General features: G+C 49.0%; 1 protein-coding gene across 1 annotated transcript; it reads left to right on the forward strand.

The window, feature by feature from the left end:
- The first annotated feature begins 744 nt into the window (after window positions 1-744).
- Window positions 745-25,118, forward strand: OAF (out at first homolog). Its single transcript, XM_066247093.1, has 4 exons — window positions 745-1,471; window positions 20,298-20,432; window positions 21,115-21,295; window positions 22,481-25,118. The coding sequence occupies exons 1-4, from the start codon at window positions 1,208-1,210 to the stop codon at window positions 22,744-22,746; spliced, it is 846 nt and encodes a 281-aa protein (XP_066103190.1). The 5' UTR covers window positions 745-1,207; the 3' UTR covers window positions 22,747-25,118.
- Window positions 25,119-25,941: the final 823 nt, after the last annotated feature.

A 25,941-nucleotide genomic window follows, 5' to 3' on the forward strand; every position in this document is an offset into this window, starting at 1 on the left:
TGCCTCTATTCCACTCCTCAGTTCACATGGTTCATTAGATTCCTCAAATGAAGGCCCAGAAAAATTTTAAAACTTGTCCAAATCACACAGCTAATCAGAGGAAGCAGAAATCTAGATCCCTCTGCCTTCACCTATTTCATTGTTCACACAGTTCATGGCAGGGCTTTGGGGGCTTGTGGAGAGCCAGGGATGGTCAAGCACCAGTGTCCTGAGTATGTACTTGGACATTCTCCAGATGGCCTGGACTCTAAAATTTCCCTGGATTCGCTCAGACTATTACAGAGAAAGGGGTTCTGGAGAGGTGGGCAGAACTGAGGAAAAGGCCCTGAACAGGGGAAGAGAGGGAGGCTGGTATGAAAAAGAAAGCCACACAGAGGCTTACAAAATGTGAGGGCTTTGAGGGTTGCATCCAGAGAGGTGCCCTGTCTTATCAAGATCTCACACCTGAGGGATGTCAAACAGGGAACGCCCTCAGCTCCCCTCTCCAGACTAGGTCGGCCCAAAGATGGAGTGTGAGATGAGGTCTGATTTTTCAGAAGCTTTTCAGAAATCCATTTTGTCAGAAAAATTAAAAAAACAAACAAAACCCCTAAAACACCAAGCCAGATTATTTCATCCACGTGGCACAAGAACAAACCAAAAAGGGGGGGGGGGGGAGGCGGGGTAAGAGTCACCCGTCCCGCCCTTGCTGGGAGGAAGGGATTTACTTGGAGAACCAACCCCTGCCACAGCCCGGTCGCTGACGGGACACGGCAGGGAGGGAGGGAGATTGAGAAAGCCCTTTTCCCACAAAGCCGCTGTGCAGCGGTCCCCTCTATCCTCTGGCCGCCACACGAGTGCGGGGAACTTCCGCGGGCCCTTTAAGGGCCAAAAGGTGCGCGGTCTCTTTAAGACAGGTCGAGGTGGTTTCTGTTTTCTGAAGGAAGTGACGGGGGGGTGGGATTGAATGAAAAGTGCACAACAGAGGCTCTGAGCACCGTAGTTGGAAGCCGCGGGGGCCGGGAGGGCCGTGCCTGCCTGGGAGCCGCCGGGGGCGCGCAGCCTCCGTGCGTCCCCGCCACGTCGCGGGCGACCTGCGGCGGAGCCCCCGACGAGCCGTTCTTAGGCGCCCCAAACTTGCCACCAACTTTGAGCGGAGTTTGGCAGCGCGTCTCCCGGCCCGCGCGCTGCGTCCCGGGGCTGCAGAGGGCGGCAGCCGCTTAGGGGGATGCGGCCGTCAGGCTGCGGCGGAGTCCCCACGGCGTCCCGGGCGCTGCTGTTGCTGCTGCCGCTCCTGGTGCAGCTCCTGCGGGCGCCGCGCGGCGTGGGTGCCGGGTCCGGAGCGCCGGCGGAGCTCCGTGTCCGCGTGCGGCTGCCCGACGGCCAAGTGACAGAGGAGAGCCTGCAGGCGGACAGCGACAACGACAACATCAGCCTCGAGTTGCGCAAGCCCGACGGCACCCTCGTCTCCTTCACTGCCGACTTCAAGAAGGTGAGGCAGGCTCACTCTCCAGGATGAGACCTTCGAGTCTAAGTGCGCGGGGTCCCCATTGCACTCAGGCCTGCAGAACCAATAATCGGGCCCGGGAGAAAGACGCACTTACCCAAGTTTGCACAGGGCTCTTCTTTATATCTCTTTGCCCAGATCCCCAGCGCCCAGACCTGGCCCCATCCTTTGCCCCAAAGAACTCCTGCACTGCTCCCTTGGAGACCTCCCTCCAGCCTTTCACCTCTCTGATCCAGGTGCCCAAGCCCTGTTTCACTCCCTGACCAGACCTTTCCCTACTTCCTCTTCCAACTCGCTAAGGACCACCAGGTGCAGACCCTCTTTCAGAAGTCAATGTCAATGACCCTGACTTCCTCTTGGAGTAATTTCTATATGCTCTTGCCGGAAAAATCCAAGGCCAGGAATCTTGCTGTGTGATCTAGGGCAAGTCCCTTCCCTTCTTTGAGCCACTACTCAACTATGTATAGGACAATGAAGTGGCTCCAGGCCTTGCAGTCCTGACATCTTGGTGAAGTCTATGAACCACCTACTCTTGTTTCACATTTCCCCAGGGCAGGAGGGAGGGCGTTGCTGGGCACTCCTTACTTCCATGTTTTTGTTTGTTTTTGTGACAGAGACAGACAGAGAAAGGGACAGATAGGGATACACAGTCAGGAAGGGAGAGAGATGAGAAGCATCAGTTCTTTATTGTGGCACCTTAGTTGTTCATTGATTGGTTTCTCACATGTGCCTTGACCAGGGGGCTACAGCAGACCAACTAACCCCTTGTTCAAGCCAGCAACCTTGGGCTCAAGCTGGTGAACCTTGCTCAAACCAGATGAGCCCGCACTCAAGCTGGCAACCTCAGGGTTTTGAACCTGGGTCCTCCGCGTCCCAGTCTGATGCTCTATCCAATGCGCTACCGCCTGATCAGGCCTTACCTCCATGTTTTGGCCCCAATTGTGGGAGGGAAGCAGAGACCAGCCTCTACTCAGTGTGTGCATGTATGTTGTGGAGGAAACCAGAAGGTGGACCTGGCCCCCAAGGTTAGGGAGCTTGTAGAGTAAAGATGCTGGGAGTTTATTAGCAAATGGACCTGGGAAGGTCCACCCTGCAATGACCCAACATCAGGAGTCCTGAAGGAAGAGATGGTTGGTACTCCTGATCTCCTACAGCCACCCCCAACCTCTCTCCTGATAAAAAGAGGCCCTATTGTGTCTTTGGAGGAGTGGACAGGTGAGGCCAATCAGATAGCTGGAGAGCCAGAGAAGGCCAGGTTTGTGGGACCATTGGGTAAGCCACCTCTGTCTCCTAAAGCCTAGCAGCTTGAGAGGAGAGGGGGCAGAGTTTGAGAGGCAGCTAGGGACCCAGCAAAATTGCCATGTATAACATGGGGTGGGGTGGGGGAAAAGAGATCCAGTGGACAGTGGAGGCAGGTCTTGGCTACTGATCTGTCCCAGGACTACTGAATTGTCATTGACATGGGACATAGACAGACTATGGAGAATGGGGGGAAGGTAAGTGGTCACAGTTGGGAAGACTGTTGTTCTTTCTTACTCAGCAAGCCCCAACTAGGTTTCTCAGATTAGGTAGGACCAGGTGAGTTTGTGTGTGGCAAGAAAGAAGCTGATGGGGCCAGAACACCTTCTATTCCTCACCTGAACTCCACGGCAATTTTGTCAAGTATATTATTCTTTTCCCAGAAAATCCAATTAATGTCTGGATCCCTCAGGAAGCAGAGATCTCTAATCTTCCCTTCCTACCTTCCATTGAAGCCCTTTGCCCTTGAGAATAAGCAGTGGGTCAGGGTAAGCCTCCCACCTTCCTGCCCACTGTCCATTGTTCAATGAGTTGAAATCCCGGAGAGAGATTCCCCCCCCCATCACTGGGACTTCTCCAGCAGCCAAGGCTGTGACTAGGACAGCAGTGAAAGAGGCGACAGGTAGGGCTAAGCTTTTATAGCCTTTAGCTGCAGCATGAAATATGTTATTGCTCTACCCTGAAGGCAAGGAGGGGAGAGCTCTCAGGTGGCAGTGCCATGGAGGACTGAGGATTGGGGCTGAGGGTATAGTAGGAGGGTTGACTGCCCAGTTAGACTCTATTTGTTGCTGATTTCAGGAGTTCCATTTTAATTCCCGCAGTGGTTCAAACCTCCACCTAGATTTCTGAAGTCCTTTTCAGGATAGCCCCTGACCCAGAAGCTGGTGTTTCACACCCTCTCCTGGCATCTCTAATTTCATCAGCAAAGGTGAAATTGGGAGTAAAAGGCTCAGAAAGTGAACCAGCTCTCCAAGATTTCCTCCAGCTTCTGGTTTCTCAGTTAGCCCAGGGCAGGGTGGAGCTGGGGAATGCCAAGGTGGCCACAGCCTGTGGAATAGCGTTTAAGCCTTTCCCAGTTCACATCATTCCAGGTGAATCTCTCTTATTGTCCCCTCAGTTCTAAGGCCTCAGGCCTCATGGTCTTTGGTTGATTTCCACAAGAACTTTTATTTAGAAGTAATAATTTTTCTTGTAGGTAAAAAGGCCTGGATGTGGTGTTTCTTTTGTTTCATGTACCAAAAACATTTGGAAGCCCTGGCCGGATAGCTCAGTGGTAGAGTGTCGGCTTGGCATTCAGGAGTCCCGGGTTCGATTCCCGGCCAGGGCACACAGGAGAAGCGCCCATCTGCTTCTCCACCCCTCCCCCTCTCCTTCCTCTCTGTCTCTCTCTTCCCCTCCCGCAGCCAAGGCTCCATTGCAGCAAAGATGGCCCCTTGGAGCAAAGATGGCCCGGGCACTGAGGATAGCTCTGTGGCCTCTGCCTCAGGCGCTAGAATGGCTCTGGTTGCAACAGAGCGACGCCCCAGAGGGTCAGAGCATCGCTCCCTGGTGGGCATGCCGGGTGGATCCTGGTCGGGCGCATGCGGGAGTCTGTCTGACTGCCTCCCCGTTTCCAGCTACGGAAAAATGCAAAAAAAAAAAAAAATTATATAGGTTTCAGCTGTATAATTCTATAATACATCATTTGTATGTTGTATTTTGTGTTCACCACCCGAAGTCAAGTCACCTTCCGTCCCCATTTATCCCTCTTCTACCTCCTCCTGCCCTCCTTTCCCTCTGGTGATCACTATACTGTTTCTGTGTCTATGAAGTTTTATTTTTCTTTAATCTCTTCACCTGGCCCACAATCCTCCTCCCCACTGACAGCTGTCAGTCTGTTCTCTGTATCTATGTCTGTTTCTATTTTATTCGTTTATTTTGTTTATTAGATTTCACAGATAAGTCAAATCATATGATATTGGTCTTTCTCTAACTGGCTTATTTCACTTGGCATAATGCTCTCCAGGCCCATCAATGTTGTCCCAACAGGTAAGATTTCTTTTTTTTTTGTTATGGCCAAGTTATATTCCATTGTGTAAAAGTATCAGAGCCTTTTTTTAATTGAATTTACTGGGATGACATTGGATAATAAAATTATATAGTTTTCAGGTGTACAATTACATAATACATTATTTGTGTATTGAATTATGTGTTCGCCACCCTAAGTCAAGTTCCTTTCCATCACCATTTATCCCCCCATACCTCCTTCGATCTTCTCCACTCCCCTTTCCCTCTTATAATCACTGCACTGTTGTCTGTGTCTCTGAGGGTGTTTTTGCTTAATCCCTCTCCTTTTTCACCCAGCCTGCAACTCCCCTCCCCGCTGACAGCTGTCAGTCTGTTTTCTATCTACGAGTCTGTTTCTGTTTTGTTTTATAGTTTATTTTGTTCATTAGATTACACATATAAGTGAAATCATGTGGTACTTGGCTTTCTCTGACTGGATTAATGCTCTCCAGGTCAATCCATGCTGTCACAAAGGGTAAGATTTCCTTCTTTTTATGGCTGAGTAGTAGTCCATTGTGTAAATGTACCACAGCTTTTTTATCCACTCATCTTCTGATGGGCACTCGGGCTGCGTCCAGATCTTGGCTATTGTAATAATATGCTGCAGTTAACATAGGGGTGCACATATCCTTTCAAATTAGTGTTTTGGATTTCTTCAAATATATTCCCAGAAGTAGAATCACTGGGTCATAAGGAACTTCCATGTTTAATTTTATGAGGTAACTTCTTTCCAAAGAGGTTGCACAAATTTGCATTCCCACCAACAGTGCTCAAGAGTTTCCTATTCTCCACATCCTGGACAACACTTGTTTTGTTGACTTATTGACAATAGTCATTCTGAGAGGTGTGAGGTGATATCTCATTGGGGTGTTAGTTTGCATCTCTCAGATGATTAGTGAAATTAAGCATCTTTTCATATGTCCATTGGCCATGTGTATGTCCTCTTTGGAGAGTGTTTATTCAGATCCTTTGCCCATTTTTTAAATCAGATTGTTTGTCTTTCTGGTGTTGAGTTGTATAAGTTCTTTATAAATTTTGGATACTAACCCTTTATCAGATGTATCCCATTCAGTGGTTTGGCTTTTTATTTTATTGACAGTTTTGCTATACAAAAACATTTTAGTTTAATGTAGTCTGGTTTGTTTATTTTTTTGTTTACATTCTTTGCCCAAGGAGATATATCAGGAAAAAAATACTGCTATAAGAATATGGTTATTTATATGGTTATATGGGTTTTTTTTTTTTTCAAACATTGACTTTATTTTTAGGTAAGAAGCTATTTCAAAATTGTGGTATATTTTCTTTGCTTCTGAAATGTTATCACATTTAACTGCCTGATCTTATTTGGGTTGCAATCGTAGTCATTAATTAGGAGAAAGATTAGGGACAGCATCATATCTAAATGTCTGTTATGGCTGCTTTAATGAGGAAAATACCTGCCATCATTTAAAGGCATCCTGTATACTTCATAAATATGCTTGTGGTAGCCTTCTCATTTAGGCTGTGAACATCAAAGGAAATTAATGTCAGGTGTAAATAGAAGCTGTTGAATAGATCTGCTAAGAAACTGAGTGGTATGTCTGGATAGAAAAGATGAAGGTCAGCTTCTAATATTAATGAAACTATAAGTAAAACTAAGGTTTTATGGACTGTTTTCTTGTAGGAGTTTTGTGGTTTTAGGATTTACATTTATGCCTGTAATCCATTTTGAGTTTATGCTTGTATATGATGTAAGAAGGTGGTCTAGTTTTATTTTTTTGCATGTATCTGTCCAACTTTCCCCAACACCATTTATTGAATAGACTGTCTTTTACCCCATTGCATGTTCTTGCTTCCTTTTTTAAAGATATGTTGATCTTATAGGCATGGATTTATCTCTGGGCTCTCTATTCAGTTCCATTGAGCTATATATCTGTTTTTATGCTAGTACCATGCTGTTTTGGTTACTATGGCCTTGTAATATAGTTTAAAATCAGGTGCATGATTTCTCCAACTTTGTTCATTTTTCTCAAGAATGCTATGACTATTCAGGGTCTTTTGTGGTTTGATATAAATTTTTGGCAAATTTGTTCTAAGTCTGTGAAATATACCATTGATATCTTGATAGAGATTGCATTGAATCTATAGATTACTTTGAGTAGTATGGACATTTTAATGATGTTAATTCTTCCTGTCCATGAACATGGTATATGCTTCTATTTATTTGCATCTTCTTTAATTTTTCTTTCTTCAATGTCTTATCATTTTCCTAGTACAGGTCTTTTACATCCTTGGTTAAAATTATTTCTAAGTATTTTATTTTTGATGGAGTTAAATGGGATTGTTTTCTTATATCTCTTTTCTGACAGTTCATTATCGGTGTATAGAAATGAAACCAATTTTGGATTTTTACTGCCACTTTACTGAATTCATTTATCAGTTCTAGTAGTCTTTTGGTGGAATCTTTAGGGTTCCCTATATACAGTATTATGCCATCTACAAATAATGACAGTTTTACTTCTCCCTTTCCACTATGTATGCCTTTTATTTTTTCTTTTTGTCTGATTGCTGAGGCTAGTACTTCCAGTACTGTCTGGTGAAAGCAGACATCCTTGTTTTTTCTTGATCTTAAGGGAAATGTGTTTAGTTTTCTCCCACTGAGTATGATGTTGGCTGTGGGTTTGTCATATATGGCCTTTATTATGTAGAGATATGTTTCCTCTAGTTCCACTTTGCTGAGAGTTTTTATCATAAATGGGTATTGGATGTTAGCAAATATTTTTTCAGTATCTATTGATATGATCATGTGATTTTTATCCTTCATTTTGTTTATGTGGTGTATTATGTTTATTAATTTGCAGATATTGTACCAGTCTTACATCCCCTGAATAAATCTCAGTTGATTATGGTAAATGATTTTTTTTTAAGTGAGAGGAGGGGAGTTAGAGAGACAGACTCCCACATGCACCCTGACCAGGATCCACCCAGCAACCCCCATCTCAAGTCGATGATCAAATCAACCAAGCTATTCTCAACACCTGGGGTTGATGCTCAGACCAACAGAGCTACCCTCAGCACCAGAGGCCAATGCTCGAATCAGTAGAGCCACTGGCTGCAAGAGGAGAAGAGAGAAAGAAGGGGTAAAGGGAGAGAAGCAGATAGTCACTTCTCATGTGTGCCTTGACTGGGTATCAAACCCAGGATGTCTGTACACTAGACTAAACCCAGGATGTCTGTACACTAGGCTAATGCTCTATCCACTAGGCAACCAGTCAGGGCCTGTATGATCTTTTTACTGTATTGCCAGATCCAGTTTGCTAATATTTTGTTGAGGATTTTAGTTTCTATGTTTATTAGAGATACTGGCCTATAGTTTCCCTCTCAGCACTGCGTTCACTGTATCCCATAGATTTCAGGTTGCTCTGTGCTCATTTTCATTTGTTTCAGGTATCTTTCGATTTCTTTCTTGATCTCAGTGTTAACCCATTAATTGTTTAGTAACATGTTATTTAGCCTACATGTCTTGTATATTTTTCAGTTTTGTTTTGTTTTTTCTGTCATTGGTTTCTAGTTTCATACCATTGTGGTCAGAGATGTTTGGTATGATTTCAGTCTTCTTAAATTATTGAGACTTATTTTGTCTCCTAACATGTGATCTATCCTAGAAAATATTCCATGTGCACTTGAAAAGAATGTATATTCTGCTGCTTTGGGGTGAAATGCTTTGAAAATATCAATTAAATCCATCTAATCTAGTGTATCATTTAAGGCTGCTGTTTCTTTGTTGATCTTCTGTCTTGAAGATCTATTCATTGATATCAACAGGGTGTTAAAAACCCCTACTATGACTGTATTATTACTGTGGATGTCTCCCTTTATGTCCATTAAGATTTGCTTTATATATTTTGGTGCTCCTATGTTGAGTGCATAAATATTTACATGGGTTATATCCTCTTGTTGAATTTTTCTCTTTAGCATTATATAATGTCCTTCTTTGTCTCTTGTTATGGCCTTTGTTTTGAAGTCTTTTGTGTGTGTATGATAGACAGAGACAGAGAGAGGGACAGATAGGAACAGACAGACAGGAAGGGAGAGGGATGAGAAACATTAATTTTTCATTGTGGCTCCTTAGTTTTCATTGATTGCTTTCACATATGTGCCTTGACCAGGAGGGGAAACTTCACCAGAGGGAGTAACCCCTTGCTCAAGACAATGACCTTGGGCTCAAGCCAGAGATCCTGGGTTTTAAGCCAGTGACCATGGAGTCATGTCTATGATGTCTGTGATCCCACGCTCAAGCCAGCAACCCTGCACTCAAACTGGTGAGCCCATGCTCAAGCAGCAATCTTGGGGCTTCGAACCTGGGTTCTCTGCATCCCAGTCCAATGCTCTATCTACTGCACCACTGCCTGGTCAGGCTTGAAATCTTTTTTGATTGGTATAAGTGTTGCTACCCCTGCTTTTTTTTTCTACTCCATTTGCATGAAATATATTTTTCTGTCCCTTTTACTCTAAGTCTATGTGTATCTTCCATTCTGAGGTGGATCTCTAGTAGACAGTATATACTGTATTTTCCCATGTATAAGATGCACCCTTATCAAAATAATTCAGGGTCTAAAAATTGGATGTGTCTTATACAGTGGTTATAGAATTTTTAAGTTGCATTTCCCACTTTTTTGTATCAATCCCTTCTATCCCAAAATGTTTCTGTTGAGAAATCAGCTGACAGTCTTATGGGAGCTTCCTTGTAAGTAACTTTCTCTTGATGCTTTTAAGATTCTCTTTTGTCTTTAACCTTTGGCATTTTAATTATGATGTCTCTTGGTGTGAGTCTCCTTTGGTTCATCTTGTTTGGGACTCTTTGTGCTTCCTGAACTTATGTGTCTGTTTTTTTCCCCAAATTAGGGATGTTTTAGTCATTATTTCTTCAAATAGGTTCTCCTTCCCTTGTTCTTTCCTTTTTCTGGTACCCCTATAATGGGGATGTTGTTATGCATCACATTGTCCCAAATTCCATTAAACCAGTGATTTTCAACATTTTATTTTTCATGGCACACATAAACTAATTACTAAAAACCAAGAAGCCACTCCCTTAGTTTATGTCTGCTATGAGAAAAAAAAGTTGAAAATGTCTGCCTTAAACTATCTTTTTTTATTATTTTTTTTCTTTTTCCTGCTCTGATTGGGTGTTTTCTGCTACCTTGTCTTCCAAGTCTCTGACTCGATCTTCTGCTTCTTCCAACCTACTGTCTATTTCTTCATTTCAGATATTGTAGTTTCCTTTTCTGACTGGTTCTTTTTTTGTAGTTTTTATATCCTTTTTTATACTAGTTGAAGTTTTCACTAAGTTCATTGATCAAACTTATAACCATTTTTTAAACTCTATATCTGGTAATTTGCTTGCCTCCATTTCATTTAGATCTTTTTCTGGAGAGTTCTCCTTTTCTTTCATTTGGGGCATATTTCTTTGTCTTTTCATTTTGGCTGCCTCTTTGTGTTTGTTTCTATGTATTAGGTAGGTCTGCTGTCTCCTTGTCATAGTAGCATCGCCTTATGTAGTAGATGTCCAGTGGAATCCAGTGGTACAGTCTCCTTGATCATCTGAGCTGGGTAATCCAGGAATGTCCCTGTATGTGTTATGTGGGCCCTCCTGTTGTAATTGAGTCTTGATTGCTATTGGCCTATTCATGCTTAGATTAACATCAGGCTGGGTGACTGAGGCTCAGCTCTGACCATGGCATGTGAGCTGCTGTGCAGGTGCTGACCACACAAAGTAGAATTTGCCTCAGCAAGGTCTGGTTCCTTCCAAGATTTCCCTTTAGATATGCCATTTGCGATGCTAATTGGATCTTGCTCTGATGTTGTCCGAAGCTGGCCACTGGGTATATTGGTTCTAAGGCCTTTTGGGAGGGACTCTGGTACAGGTCAATGTCAGATGCTGCCTGCAACTGACCCTGAGCAAACTGTTTGTAGCTATAAAGCAACCCACAGTTTGTGGCTGCCCCTCCTGGGTCTAGGTGTGGGGGGGAAGGACCAAGCTATGCACCAAGCCAGCTTTTACTAACACTGAGCCCAAGGGCAGGTCAGCAGATGCCCCAAGGCACCCTGCGGTCCACCTGCATCTACCTCTACCTGCAGCTCCCTGTTTGTCTCAGTCACTGAAAGAATCTCTGGCTGCACTTGAGTTGTATGAGATAGGTTCTCAGTAAGTCACCAGTTAGGGGCAGGTGGTATTCACTAGATTGATACAGCTTCAATCTCAGTGCCAGTGCTGTGTCTGAGGCCACTCAGCAGATGTTCCAGGTTATACCAAGTCTTTTTGCCACCTACCGGGTGCCCACAGACCTTTGAGCTGGGGAGGAGTCTCAGGGCATCATCAGGGTAAGGCAGAATAGTTTATCAGGCCCAAACAGACCAAATTTGGCCCTGTAAAGGGATAACTCTGCACCAGTTGGGCCTGTGAGGGGAAAATGGCCTCCATCCTAAGGCCACACAACTCAGTCTCTCCATGATTCTCTTAGGAGCTGAAGTTCATCAGGGCAGGACCACTGGGAGTTGCCAGGTTGGGGCTAGTGGATTTCCCATCAGGGGGAGGTACCAGTCCAGCTTGGGGGAAGATGGGAGAGTGGCCCCACCTCAGAGCCATACAACTCAGTCTGTTCCTAATCCTGCAGAGACCTTGGTGGGGCAGGACCATCAAGAGTTGGGAGGGTGGGGCTAGTGTATCTCCTGTGAAGGGGAGGAGCCAGTCAGGTTCATGGAAAAGTAGAAAGATTTATTATGAGAGATTGTCTGCCACAATTATGGAAGCTAAGTCCCATTGTCTGCTATCTGCAAGTTGGAAACCTAGGAAAGCCATTGGTGTAGTTTAGTCTGAATTGGAAGGCCTGGGAATCAGGTGCACCAATGTCTGCTCGCAAAAGATTACGTCCCAGCTCAATCAGAGAGAGAAAATTTGCCCTTCCTCCACCTTTTGTTCTATTTATACCTTCAGTGGATTGGATGATTCTTACTCACATTGGTGAGCACTGTCTTTACTCATTCTGCTGATTCAAATGCTAATCTCTTCTGTTAACAGCCTCACAGATACACCAGAAATAATGCTTTACTAGCTCCCTAGGCATCCCGTAATGCAGTCTAGTTAATACATAAAATTAATCATCACACTCCAAAATTTATAGCCAGCCCTTAGGAACATGTAGTAGTCATCCTTGTCCTTCATATCTACCCAGGGCAGCATTGAGCCCCTTGTGCTGGGTGCATTGCACCCCTCACACCCAATCCCCTCCCTATGGCCCCTCTCACCCTCTGTTTGCCCCTGCCAGGAGCAAGGTTCCAGCAGGATCTGGCTCTCCCCACACTGCCACACTGGACCTAAAGCCAGTGAAGCAGTAGTAGTAATCAGCCTGCTGTAGGACACCTAACCTAGAGCCCAGGCAAAGATTGCAAACTCCACAAATAGCTTGGAACAATCAAATGGCCATTGTGCATTACTGCAAGTCTTGTCCAATTGCTGCTGACCATCAGGCAGATTGAGCCAAGGCTCTAAAAGATGTGCCATAGCTCGGTGGCTTCCAAAGCCAGTCCCTAACCTGGCTTTTTGTGTGACAACCTTCTTGATCCCATTCCCCCAGGCTGCTGTTCCTGTCCATGCTCTCTTCCCCCTTTGTTCCTCAGTCTGAGTGTTCAAAAGCTGGGGAAAGGGATGAGTCATGTTCCAGGCATGGTTTGGTGCTGACCGAATGGGAAGGGTGGGGCTGAGAGATATGAGAAAGCCATGTGCAACTGTTTTGGGGTGATGGATACAACGGGAGCCACAGACTTCACAAATGTGGAGAGAGGGGATTGTAAGGGCCATGGGCTGGAGCCACGGGGAGCCATATGGGAATATGGGCCAGTTCAAAGTCACTCTGAAGGACTCGAGGAGATTGGGACTTGAGTCCGACCTGGACACTGGTGGGTGAGTGGGGGCCAGAGGAAGGAATAGGATAGAAAGCCCGGAGTCTCTTCCTTGTGGTCTCCTGGCCTGGAGAGCAGCACAGGCTGGATATAGTGAAGATGTGGAATGTACAGGTGGCCACATGGCCACCTGAGGCTGTTTATTCTAACAGGATATCACATCACATGACGTCAGGCAGAAGCTTGTAGGAACCAGTCTCCCCCTTAGGTATGATATGGCTAAAGGCATGTGATAGGATGTATTCTTGAAGAACAGAGGAATTGCTTTCAAGAGAGACCTAACCCTTTTAGAGTTCAGAGCATTTGCTCATAAGAGTTTATGAGAAGTCACTGAGAGGAACAACCCAGCTCATGTCCATGAGGGCTGTTGGGTCTAAAAGCAGTCCCTCTGCCATATCTGTGGAATTTCCCACGGATCAGGAATCAGTAGCCCTGCCCAAAGATTCAGATGTGCTCCCTTGAGCTTGGCAAGTATCTCCACTCTCCCTTCCACCCCGAATGCCTGTGGCCAGGTGGAGTCCTAGGAAAAGGTCCAAATCAGACAGTGAAAACTAGCCCCGGAACAAGTGGGTGGCCTGCTGGAAAGAGGGTAGGGAGATGAAAAGGTCTGTTCTTCCCTACCAGGTTTTCCAAGCTGCAGAGAGGTGATGATGGGGGAAAGGGGAAGGAAAAACTCAGGAAACACTCTTGTTCCACAGGAAGACAGAGGGTCCAGCCTTGAGATAAGACTTGTGTGTATCTGGATCTCACATACCGAATAGCCAATCATACCACTTACCGTTAGTTGCTATCATACATCTGGCCTCATTTGATTTTTTTTTTTTTTGACAGAGACAGAGTCAGAGAGGAGCAAATAGGGACAGACAGACAGACAGACAGGAAGGGAGAGAGATGAGAAGCATCAATTCTTCATTGAGGCATCTTAGTTGTTCATTGATTGCTGTTCATTTATTGCTTTCTCATATGTGCCTTGACTGGGGGGCTACAGCAGAGTGAATGACCCCTTGCTCAAGCCAGTAACCTTAGGCTCAAGCCAGCAACCTTGGGGTTCAAGCCAGTGACCTTTGGGCTCTAGCCGGCGACTTCAGGGTTTCAAACGGGTGTCCTCCGCATCCCAGTCCGACGCTCTATCCACTGCGCCACTGCCCGGTCAGGCCTCATTTGATTTTTACTGCTGCATCATGAGGTACATAACACCTCTATCTTCCAGATGCATAAATGGAGGCTCGGAGCTATGAAGTGACTTTGACAAGATCCAGTCATTAAATGTACAGGATTAGAGCCCAAGAATCCTCACACTATATCCCAGTTGGCTGTGTAAATTGTGGAATTTAAGTAGGCTCCTTCCAGAAGGCTGAAGAAATCTGAACAGGGAAATAGCAAAAGGGAAGAAGTAGGCTGAAGAAAATCCTTGGTATGGAGGAGTGGATCCACGGAGAAACGCTCCTCTGTGCGAACTCGGGCTGGGCCTTCACCACAAGCTGGTGGCCCCGGGAAGTCTGAGTTACCGACTCCTTGGCATCTTTGTGCCTGAGACTCTCCTCTTCTTCCCTCATTCCTTACATGGCCTCTAGAGAGATGGGGTGAAGGGCAGGGCTCTGGGGACCATTTTTAGGAGATCTCACAGATATTACTGAACACTCACTGTGTACATTTTTCTGTCCTTTACCAACTGTGTTGAAAAGCCACAGTTTCTCTGAGCCCCAGGCTCAGACATGACAGGAATACAACAGGGCCAATGTATGATGGTTTCAGGCTTATTGTGAAAAGTGAAATAGAGTCCCTTGCCAGGTCCCAGGCAAGGACCCCCTCCCCACTCTCTGTCCTTGTCCTGTTCAGCAGATTGTTCCAGATCTTTTTTTTCTGCTCTAGGGACAAAAGAATTATTAGGAACTTCCATCCTTGAATTTGGCAAATGGTTATGTTGCTGCCCTGCGGAGGATTTCAGAGAAGTAGGGGGAGCAAGAGAGGGTGTCGGGCTGGGAGTCTGGGTGAGAGGGAGACGAGAGCCCCTCTCAGGAACACTGAGTCAGCAGGACGTTGGGGCCCAGATGATCTACATGAAAGCTCACATTGTTCCTGTGGCAGTCAGGACAGTGGTGACCTTTGGGATTTGGCTGACAGAGCAGTAGGGACTGGCGAGTGGATGGGGGTGGAAGGGGGCAGAGGGCACTGCCCTCTAACAGGCAGCTTCTGTCCTCAGTCTGGTCCTGAGGCTGCACATATATTTGGTAATGGGAGTGGCCTAAGCCCCTGGGCACCAGCCTGGAGACGTGTTTGGTCAGCTTTGGGTTGACTCCATTCACCCATGTTCAAGGATCCTGGGGCAGAGCAGCCAGCGTGCTCCTGTGTCCCCCACAGGGCAGCCAGTACAGGGTTAGGAAGGCATCGTTTGCTGGCTGGCTCTCCGGCTGATGAAGCTGGCCCCTTCTCTAGCCATAGAGCAGCCCCAGCCAGGAGCAGAGGAATAAATATTTAGATTGGCTCAGCCCAGGCCTCAGAATCACACACTCTAGTGTGATGGAAATGAGACCAAGATGGCAGAGGAAACTGCCAGGGAAGAGTGCCAGCTGTTCCAGAGCAAGGAGTAATTTGGGGATGGGGGTGAAGGGGCCGGGCTGCTCATGAGGACCCCAGAGAGGAGGCTGCACGACACTGTGGCATACCGGTGGGCTGGGCGAGGGGCACTGAAGGAAGGGGCAGTGCTGCCAACCTTGCCCCTTTAGCTTTCGGTTCCCTTGTGGTGGCAGGCTGGGTGGGCAGTAAGGTCTGAGACAGGAGAGCCTCACCACCCCTACCCAGTACGGGCTTTCTGGAGAAGGGCACGCAGGGAGGTTAGAGCCAGCGGGAGGGAAGGCAGCAGGGAGAGGAGGGAGCATGAGGGATGGACGAGGAGAGAGGATTTGCTTGGCCAAAGCTGGGGCGATGTGTGCATGAGAGGATGTGTGTAAAGCAGTGTTGGGAGAGACACTACATGGGTGGGGGCTGACTAAGGAAGGTGCATTTGACATCCTGTGTGAGGGTGCATGTGAGACTGGGGGAACTCAGTGAGGGGGAGGGTGCGGAAGACTGAGAGCTGCTACACATGACACTGAGAAAACAGGGTGGGTGGTGGGCCCAGGGAGGGGCTGCAAGGGAGAAAATGTGTGCATATGAGCACCTGGGGTGGGGGGGGGGGGATGGGGATGTGCACCTGAGCTACAGTGTGAGCCTGGGGCCAGACCAGGCATTGGGGACCCTAGTGCCACTGTTGACATGTTGGGAACAACTGCGTGTGATAGATAGTTTGAGAAACAGTAAGTCTGTGTGCAAGATTATGGCTGTATGGCCTGTGAATGGGAAAAGCAGACAGGAACAGGCCATTCCTGCGGGGAACCGACTGGTGAAAAGGTGTGTGGCCTTGCTCATTCTGGGAATGGCCGGCTTTTTGATCCAGTGCTCAGCGAATGCAAGGGGAGCTGACCGTAGAGACCCGGAGGCCAGCCTCTGGGACCACACTTTATGGAGGGGACAAAGTAGGCTTTGAAGGGATGAGGCAGATCAGCTGACAGAGTGTAGGACCCATCGGGTTGGGGCATTGAGACCCTCACACCTTCCTGTCTTCTGTCAGTGCCTCTCTTTGCCAGAAAGCCCCTCCTCTGAGTGTCAAGGACTTCTGAAACATCCCTCACTCTAGGCAGTCTTCCATTCCACTCATCCCCCATTAAGGGGACACTCAAGCCCTTTCATTAAGGGGACAACAAACATTCCTTCATCCATCCTTTGCCATGTAGCACTTAGCATAAACCTCACCCTTAGGCCTTATCGTAATGCACTGACTTTGGTTGTAAGAGGTCAGCCTCCTCCTGAGTCTCGTGAAGACAGGGGCCTTTGCCTTAGTCTTGCCCCCCCCCCCCGCCCCCAGCCTGGTAGCTAATCAGTGCTCTCCCACTGATTTGCTGATTACTTCCAAGCCCCAGAGCAGTCACCTGACCTTTCTGGGTCTCAGGTGCATCTCTCAAGGAAAAACTCTCCCTCCTGCCTCTGCAGGTCTAGAACGGATCAGTTGGAAAAGAGCCAGGGGTTGCAACAATATAGTACAGAAACTTAAAGAGGTCAGCCGACTATGTTCTGAAACCTTTCACTCAGTTTTCCTCATCATCATCCCTTGAGGAGGGTACTCTACGTTTAATCATTTCACAGATGTGGAAACTAAAGTGCAGAGAGATTAAGTAAATCGCCCAAGGTTACATGACTGGTGTCGTCAAAACCAGGGTTTGAGCACAGGTAATACTGCTTCAAGAGCCTCTGTTTTTATCTACTGTGCTCTCCTAGAGCATACCTACTCTGCTTCTTACTAGGACCACAGAGGACTTCAGTGGACTCTCTCTCTCTCTCTCTCTCTCTCTCTGCAGCACACATGCCACACCCTCCGTGTGGCCCCGACTTCGTCCCCAGTACTGCAGCATACATTTCTTCCTGGTGAGCTGCACGTCCTAGGAGCTCCTGGGAGAAGGAGCCTTACAGAAATCTCTCATCTGGGGAGCTGTAGCCTTGGTCCTGGGTCAGAGGGCCCTGCCTCTAGCCCCCTGCCATGGGCTCTCTCCCAGCTATGCCCATCAGTCTTGGGTGCCGGGCCACATCTGAGTGAATGCCCCCAAGGCGCTCTCCAGTGAGGAGGAAGCCTGGCCTTAACATCTGGCCTGATGTCTCTGAAGCAGGGGAGGCCTCTTCCCTTCCCTTCCTTTCCCTTCCCTTTTGCTAGAGGGAACCTGGAACCTTAGTAGTGACTTTGAGGAATAGGGAGTAGAAGGTAGGAGGGGCACTGGTCAGATTGGTGGAGCCAAAGAGATCCAGAAACCAGGGCTGCCCATGCCCTCCCAGGGACCAGCGAGAGGAATATGGTTTTCTGGAGAAATAAGACTAAGAAGACTAGAGAATTCAGAGTCTGATGTCACACAGAACCATGGGTGGGTGCGGCCAGACTCTCCGGGGAGGGGTACAGAGGGCTCCTAGCCCACCACCAGATGGGCAGGCACAGCTGGAAGAAGGGTCTCATCCGGGCTCTGCTACTCACCAGCCGTGTGGCCAAGGGCAGACAGCACTACCTTTCTGGACCTGAGCTTCTGTTCCTCTAGCTAGGCATCAAGGAAATCGGGCTACTTGATCTAGGAGGCAGTTGTGCATTGTGGTTAAGATTGCTCAGACTTCAGAGTCAGACTGCCTGGGTTAAAGTTCCGGCTACATTTCCTTCTGGTCCCATGACCTTGAGCAAGTTAGTTACCTCCCGTTGTTGTAAAAATTTTAAACAGGAGAGTATATCCTTTTTGACTCATACTAACAATGACTTGTCCCTTCCAGTTATAAACTTCAATAAATCTTTGTCCTACACAAATAAATAAGAGATACAAAGGAAATATTCTATTTCAATGAGAAATCCTTATTCTTTCTCTTCGCCTCCAGTTATGTACCCATTTTGATAGCATTTTTGTTGTTATTGACATTGTCATTTAATATAGATACAGGGGGAAAGCTCAGATGTCTTTCATCTTCTGTTCTGTTCTGTTCTAAAAATTCAAATAAATATTTCTGTTAATGGTGGGCTGGTGATGTCCCCAAGCAGTAGGACCGCTCAGCATTCCTCCGACCACAGGGTGTTGGCAGGAGATGTGGTGTTGCAGGAGATGCTGTGAATATTCCAGATAGGACTCTTTTAAAGGGTCACTGCTGAAACTACCCTGGGAACGGAGGTCTGGTGTCAAGTCTCCAGGCAGGAATTGAGCGGCCTGGAGTGGGAAGTACACAAGTAGATCAGCCTCCTGTCTCCCCTTAGCTGACCTGAGGAAATAGAGGATCAGATGCCAGGCTAGTGGGGCAAGGAGATTCCAGACATGTGGCCCAAGGACAGATTTCCTGTTGAACAGAAGCTCTGATTCACCTTCCCTACAAGTCTAGGATTATAAGGAACCTAATGGAACCTTTCTCACCAGCTGAGCCTCAGTTTCCTTTTCTGCAATATTGGTGAAAAATCTCCCCATATACTCCCACACCTCATTGTTTCAAAGATCGTTGACAGTAAAAGCAAAATAAGAGAAACATCCTTGTGAAGTCAGAGGACTTCCAAAGTGTATGAGGATTTAGGGAGTGACAGCAGTCATTTGTCAGGTCACCTGTGACATTAGCTGATCACCGGCAACGATGGTGATCACACAGCTAGTATTTTCTGAGCACCTCCCCTGGGTGGTCGTTCTGCTTTGCCTTCCATACTAACTCATTTCGTCTTCACCACAGCCGTGCCGGGTAAATGTGTTCTCATCTGCATTTTACCAATGAGGCTCAGGGAGCCGGGGAGATATGCCTGGGTGCTGGCTAATTCATCACCGAGCTGGGGTGGAACCAGAGGCCCCTCGCTGCCTGTGCCGGGAACCCAAGGGGGACTCTAGACCCTGTTCTCAGAGCACTTACACTGCAGCAGGTGTATGGTGGGCACACTGAATGGGAGCTCTCTCCGTGAGTGAGGCCAGGGCACATGTGGTGAAAGATGAGCTGCACAGGACTTGATACTCTCAGTGCCAATGCAGGGCCACCGGGGTTCCTAGAAGAAACTTGTTATTGTCATCAGGGTATCTCCTAGGCAACAGATTCTTGAAAGCTTTAGACCACTGTTGACCAGGACCTGATAACGTTTCACTGGGAATAGTTAGGAAAGACACAGAGATGGGTGAGAGCAGGAAGAGACCTCGGTGCAGGCGAGTCCGCACAGGGTTCCAGCGGTCAGCTGAGAAGGAGGCCCCATCCCATGGCCCCACTCCAGCCTCCCCCATTCCTGCAGTGAGTCAGTAACAGGAAGGAGCCCTCAGCCTGCCGGTAATGCCATTAGTAACCCTGCGGGGAAAGGGGAAGTGCAGAGGGAAGGGAAAGGTGAGCCATGCCAGCTCTCCCAGGTCAGACAGTAACTGCAGGCAGCTTGCGGAGCTGTCTGCCATAACCCTGCCCTGCCCCTACTACCTCCATCTGGGATGGCGTGGCCAGGAGCCTGGCTAGTCAGAAGCATGGGAAGAATTCTGAGGAGCACTAATATCTCTGCATTTCCCCAAACCTGGATGAGAAGGTCAGCAAGAGAAACCCTGGAATCTGTACTTGTAGAAAGTACAACCCTCCCCAGTGAGGCCCTGGTCATGTGGTTGCTGGGGTCCTGACCCACCCTGATCAGTGACACAGGGTGCCACTTAGGGGAAGCATCAGCTGTGAAGGAACCAAGCGCCAAGAGGGTGCTATTCCCTTCAAGGCCAAGATCTATACTTTTAAACAGTTCTGCTTTGTAAAGCTTTCTAGCAGTTCACTGTGGAATATCTGAGGTGTATTCTTTCTTTTAGTCACTGATATAAGTGGGAAAGATAAAAATTCCTAGACCAACAGGAGGGAGGTGTCTTTTGCAAGGCAGTGTCCAAGCTCATGTCCTCTCCAGGGCCTGAGCTGAGCACCAGGCAAGCAGATGAGAAGGCCCCACACTCCTCTAGTTGGTCAGCATCCTTCTGCCCTTTTCCAGTATGTGAAGATCTTCCGGGCCCTGATCCTGGGGGAGCTGGAGAAGGGCCAGAGCCAGTTCCAGGCCCTCTGCTTTGTCACCCGGCTGCACCACAATGAGATCATCCCCAGTGAGGCCATGGCCAAGCTTCGACAGGTGAGTGCCTATGCTGGGCCTGCCCTGGCCCGGCTTCTGCCCCAGAGCCCTCACCCCTGCAACCAGCGTGGCCCCAAGCCCAGTCTCCCACCTTGCACCTGACCTGGTACCCCCTGTCTCCCTCTAGTCCTGCACCCCCTGACTTTGCCCCAGATCTCTAAGCTGCACTGAACCCCCAACTCCCATATTCTTCCGGTCCCTGATGTCAGCTCCTCCACATTTATGATGGAGGCTAGGGGCTGGGACTCAACAGTTGAATCTGCCTTCAGGTCTAGTGCCACCATCATTATCTGGGGAACCCTGACAAAGTACCTCCCCTCCAAAACCTCTGCCTGCCACAGACCATTCCCCATGGGCCCGCCCTTCCGAGAGAGACTCAGTTTCCTGAATGTTGGAGAGCACGGAACTCCAGAGGTCACTTACCCTGGGACAGCCCCCCAGCAGCATGACTGAATTCTCCATCGGGCTGCAGAGGACAGCCCGGTGGCCTGCTGAAAAGGCTAGACAGTTTCTCTGCCAGTTGGAGTGGGGGCTGGGTGCCCCCTTACTGCCACTCTGCCGATGGCCCCAGCGTTCTCAAGACAACCACCCTGGGCTTGTCTGACTGACTCTTAGTGATCAGGGGGAAATAGGCAGGGAACGTTCCGACACCCGGTGGGAATTGCTCTTGTCCTCCCCACAGAAAAACCCACGGGCAGTGCGTCAGGCAGAGGAGGTGCGGGGCCTGGAGCACCTCCACATGGACATCGCTGTAAACTTCAGCCAGGGGGCGCTGCTGAGTCCCCACCTCCGCAATGTGTGTGCAGAGGCGGTGGATGCCATCTACACCCGCCAGGAGGATGTCAAGTTCTGGCTGGAGCAAGGTCAGCTGGGTGCTGCCCACTGGTGGTTCACAAATACCATAGACTGCAATGATGAGGTGTGGGAGTTCAGGGAGGGGACCCCTGAGCCAGGCCGCGACTGATTAGGGAAGTGACGTCTGCGTGGCTCTTCAGCGAGAAGAGTCAGGCAGGTGAAAGGGACCCATGCCAGGTAAGGACACACAGAACTGTGACTCCACGGGGCCCTGGGGAGGGAGATTCCCAGGCAAACCTCACCTCATCCCTGACCTCAGTGAGAACACAGATGGGACCTTCTGTCATATAAGGGGGCACAGGCACCAGGGTCCAGGTGGGGCCCAGAGATACTCATCTCCCGTTGCTTATCTCTGCTGCCGTCTCTAAGAAATCCACTTCCCTCCTCCTTTGACAGCTTCCCTGGTGCCGGTGTCTTTCCCTGGGGTCTCGAAGCTTCCTCCCATCTTTGCATGATCTTCGGCCTGTATGGCCTCATCCCTGGGACATCTCCTTGTACTCTCCCCAAGACTATTCTCAGGTCCTCTGTATAGAGGGGACAGGACAAGGTCACCATTCCAATGACAGGTCTCTGGTCCCTCTGCTCAGCGGGCTTCACACTGAAGAAATGTCTGCCCCTTCTGGGGCGGCACTGGGTTTAGAAATGCCGCATAGAGTTGTCATGCCTTCCACACACGTCCCCAGTGGGTTGCACCCTGATGCTGGCCCCCTGCAGCTACTGAGCTGGGCCAGGGCCCAGGTCCCCGGTCCCTGTCGGCTCCCCCAGCACCCGTCATGTACATACGTCTGTCTACCCTGTGCTCTGGCCATCCTGAGCTTCCAGTGTGTATGTGCTGGCCCTTCCTGCCTGTTCCTACTCAGATATCATTTCCTTTAAGCTTTTCTTGATTGCCTGCTTATTCTGCCCCCACCGTTATCCATCACAGTCCAGTTTAGTGATGTTTTTAAGTGTCGGGTTGCAGCAGGGCTGAGTACAGGTCCTGAGTCAGACAGACCCATGTTATAGTCCTGACTACCGTGTGACAGACTGTTAAACTTCTCTGGGCTGTGTTTCTTACCTGCGAGACAGGGATGAGAATACTTAGCTCACGGGGGTGACGGGCTCCCCACAGAGTTCATGCACGGAATGGCCCTGGCCCCTTGCTAGGAGCGGCCCCCGTTTTCCCCTTCTTGACCTTTGCCCCTCTCCTCCAGGTGTGCACAGCTCCATGTTCAAGACTCTGCCCAAGGACACAGAGCAGGCTTTGCTACCTCGCTGCGGGCAGGTGAGGGACCGAGGGATGCCCTGTATGTGCCACTACAGCTTGAGCCTGGCCTGGTACCCCTGCATGCTCAAGTACTGCCACAGCCGTGACCGGCCAGTGCCCTACAAGTGCGGCATCCGCAGCTGCCAGAAGACCTACAGTTTCAACTTCTATGTGCCTCAGAGGCAGCTGTGTCTCTGGGATGAGGACCCCTAGCCGGCTGGGCTCAGGGCTCACCACTTCTTCCCCCAACCCCAAAGAGGCCTTATTTCCCTCTCTGCCCCTCCCCCTCCCTCCTCTCCTTTCCCCTCCCCTATCCTCCCATCCCCTCTCTTCCCCTCCCCTCCCCTCCCCTCCTCTCCCCTCCTCTCCTCTAATCCCAGAGCCTCTGGCCCCATCACTCATGACTGTGAAAGGGATGTGGCACAGCAGGGGTAAACTCATGAAGGTAGCTCCCACTCCCACTGTGTGCCTTCCTTGAAGACAGGAGAAGGAGGTTCTCCTCACTGCACTTCTCATCCCTCCTTTATCCCCCCCCCTTCAAGCAACCAAAGCATCATGGCCTGTGATTCTTCTATGTAACTCTTTGAAGGTTTAGACCCTAAAAGGTGTCTTCGCCTGTCATACCCACCTCCCCACACAGAACCCCCTCCCCAACCAGCTGGCCCTCTTGCATCGTCAACTGCACAGCAAGGAGGGGATCATTGCCCTAGAGAGGGGGTTGTTGGGACTGATGCTGCAGCCCCTGCACCAGCTCATAATGTGTTGTTTGCATCACTGGCCTTCGAGGCTGCATTGGGACAGGCGGGGACCTCCCAGCTCTGAGACTACCTGTGCCTTTCCCCAGACCCAGAGTTGGCCACAAGTGTGGGTACCACCTTTCCCCTTCTAAACAGAAATATGTTTGTAGGGTTCTGGGACAGGGAGGGAGCATGAAGTATGAGGAAAACTTGAATTCCAGATTTTTAATGCAAAGTATTTATCATTTCTACCAGAAATAAAAGTTTCAATTTTGTACTTGACAAACTTTTGGCCAATGCTGCCACCTGGTGTCAGGAGGAGTGTTCTGCATTCTCTCATTCACCAATCTTGGGACACCTTTTAAAGTACCTCTGAATGCTCAGCCACTGTGTGGTAGGGAGAGGTTGTGGATGGGGGGATGTTACTAGGGAAGGATAAGACAGATCTTCTGCATGTAAGAAGAAGAGAAATACATAGATGAGCAAGCCAGACAGTAGTCAACAGTCAAGAGATGGGATAAAAACTCTGGAACCAGACTTCCAGGGTTCAAATCCTGGCCTTGCTTCTTCTTTGCTGTTCAGTCTTGGGTCAAGTTACTTTACCTCTCCACCTCAGCTCTCTCAGTTAGAAAGGAGCTTAACTGTGAGACTGAAGTGAATTCATACATGTCACATGTCCAGCACAGCATTGTGCTCACTGTCAGTATTATATTATTATCAGTGAAGAGAGCCCAAGACAAGTACACCACATGTCTCAAAGGCCCCTTCACTTTAAAAGCACCTTCCAATATAAAGAAGCTGTGCTATGAAGAGCTGAGCTGAGCTGGATGCTGGAGGACTCCCAAGGAGGAAGGACGGACAAGCTGCAAAAGGTTTCCTGGATGAGCAGGGGCTGTGGTTGGGGTTGGAGGGTGGTAAGCATTTGGCAAGGCAGAGAGGACTAGACCTCAGGGCTGGGGAACTCTCGGGGCTCCCACAGGGCACCCAGCTCCTTAGGAAAGAGGGAAGGAAAGGAGAGTCGATTTTTCCTCACAGGCCTTGGAGAGGGAAAGAGCCTCACAGGGCAGTCTCCCTTACTCTGCTCCCAGCGTAGGCTGCTGGCGCCCCCTCCAACCTATGCAGGCTGGAGGGTTGTGGTGGGAGCTAGGCTTGCTTGACCATGGTTGAAGTTAGAGGTTGATGGGGAGACATCCTTTCCCGGTGGATGTTCCTCTTTCTGAGCCTGTTGGCAGGGATCAACTTCAGCCGTGTGGGGGAGGGGGGCAGAGGAGGAAGGCATTCCTTGCCAGGGCCTTTCCTCCTCCTGCACAATAAGGGCCTCAGTTCTAAGCCCTAAGCCTCCTCTGTTGACGGAGGCAATTACTGGAGAAGACATTTTCCACCCTATGTGTCTGCCTTTATTGCTGCAGGTGGAGCGCCAAAATCATAGACCTTCCCTACTCACTTTCAAATAGCCAAAATAACACTTTTATAAAAAGTAATATTTTCAAGACTTAGAGTGTTTTTCTGACCTTCCTTTGGAGGGACTAGCACCTCCAAACCTGATGTCCCTGCAGTAAAGGGGGTTGACACCATCCTGCCCACGGCTCCTTCTTAGTCTCAGGGCATGAGGATGAGAACTATGATTCCCTGAGACTTGGGGCCAACCCTGCACCTGGGCAAAGTCTAGTCCTGCCATCATTCCGGACAACCCACCTAACTTCCAACCACTTGCTGTCACAGTGCGTCCAATTCCAGGTCACTTCTCTGCTGACAGGTTTCAGGGCGCATCAGAATGCCTCCAGAGCTTGCTAAATAGATGCAGGTGGTCAGCTATTGGAGCCACACTGAGATGAGACTTCCCTTTCATCCAGAGGTGTCTGTGTGAAAGCACCGGAGATAATCCACCTACAGACGTCCTCCTCTCTCTGCTACTCCAGGTTTTACAAAGTGCCTTCATGTGAATGAGCTCACTTTGTTCCTTGTAGTGATTCTGTGACATTTAATGGATGTGGCTCCCCTAAAAAACTATGACTTGCCCAAGGTCAGACAGCTAGTTATAGCAGAGCTGGGATCCCACCCCCCACCTTCTTACTCCATGCACGTCTACTGACTCAAATGGGTCTATCAGACCGGCCCGCTGGAACCCGAGAGAGCACTGTGCACTGTCCCAGGGAAGAGAGCGGACAGTGTGCCGTGTGAGGGGTGGGGCTGTGGCCAGCACTACAGCAGCAATCACTGAGCACTTTGGGGAGGGAGTGCCCAAATCTCCCCTGGGACTAGTGTTTGAAGGAACAGGCTTCTTATTGGTCCCCTTTGCCAAGTTAAGCAGAGCTCTTGGCTGGGAGACCAAGTGCTCAGACCTCATCTATGCCTCTTCAAGCCAGAGGAGGTGAAAGGGGTGCCACTCGGCCCGCTCAGACCTCACCTATGCCTCTTCAAGCCAGAGGCGGTGAAAGGGGTGCCACTCAGGCCCTGGCAGAACCTCCCCAGCCTGGATCCAGCCTTGCTGTGCTTTCTGTGGGTTTCCTTCAGACTCCTCTCCCCCCTGCAGTCTTATTAGTCAAGGGAAGTCTCAGGTGGGAGAGCTGTACCCCCCCCCCCAGTTGGGGCACCTCTGCCCAGGGTCTTCACAGGGCCTGGATGTGGTGGGTGGAGGCACTGAGGACTCTAGTAAGAAGTAGGACAGGGA

Source organism: Saccopteryx bilineata, chromosome 1 (assembly GCF_036850765.1).
Source record: "Saccopteryx bilineata isolate mSacBil1 chromosome 1, mSacBil1_pri_phased_curated, whole genome shotgun sequence".
NCBI lineage: Eukaryota > Metazoa > Chordata > Mammalia > Chiroptera > Emballonuridae > Saccopteryx > Saccopteryx bilineata.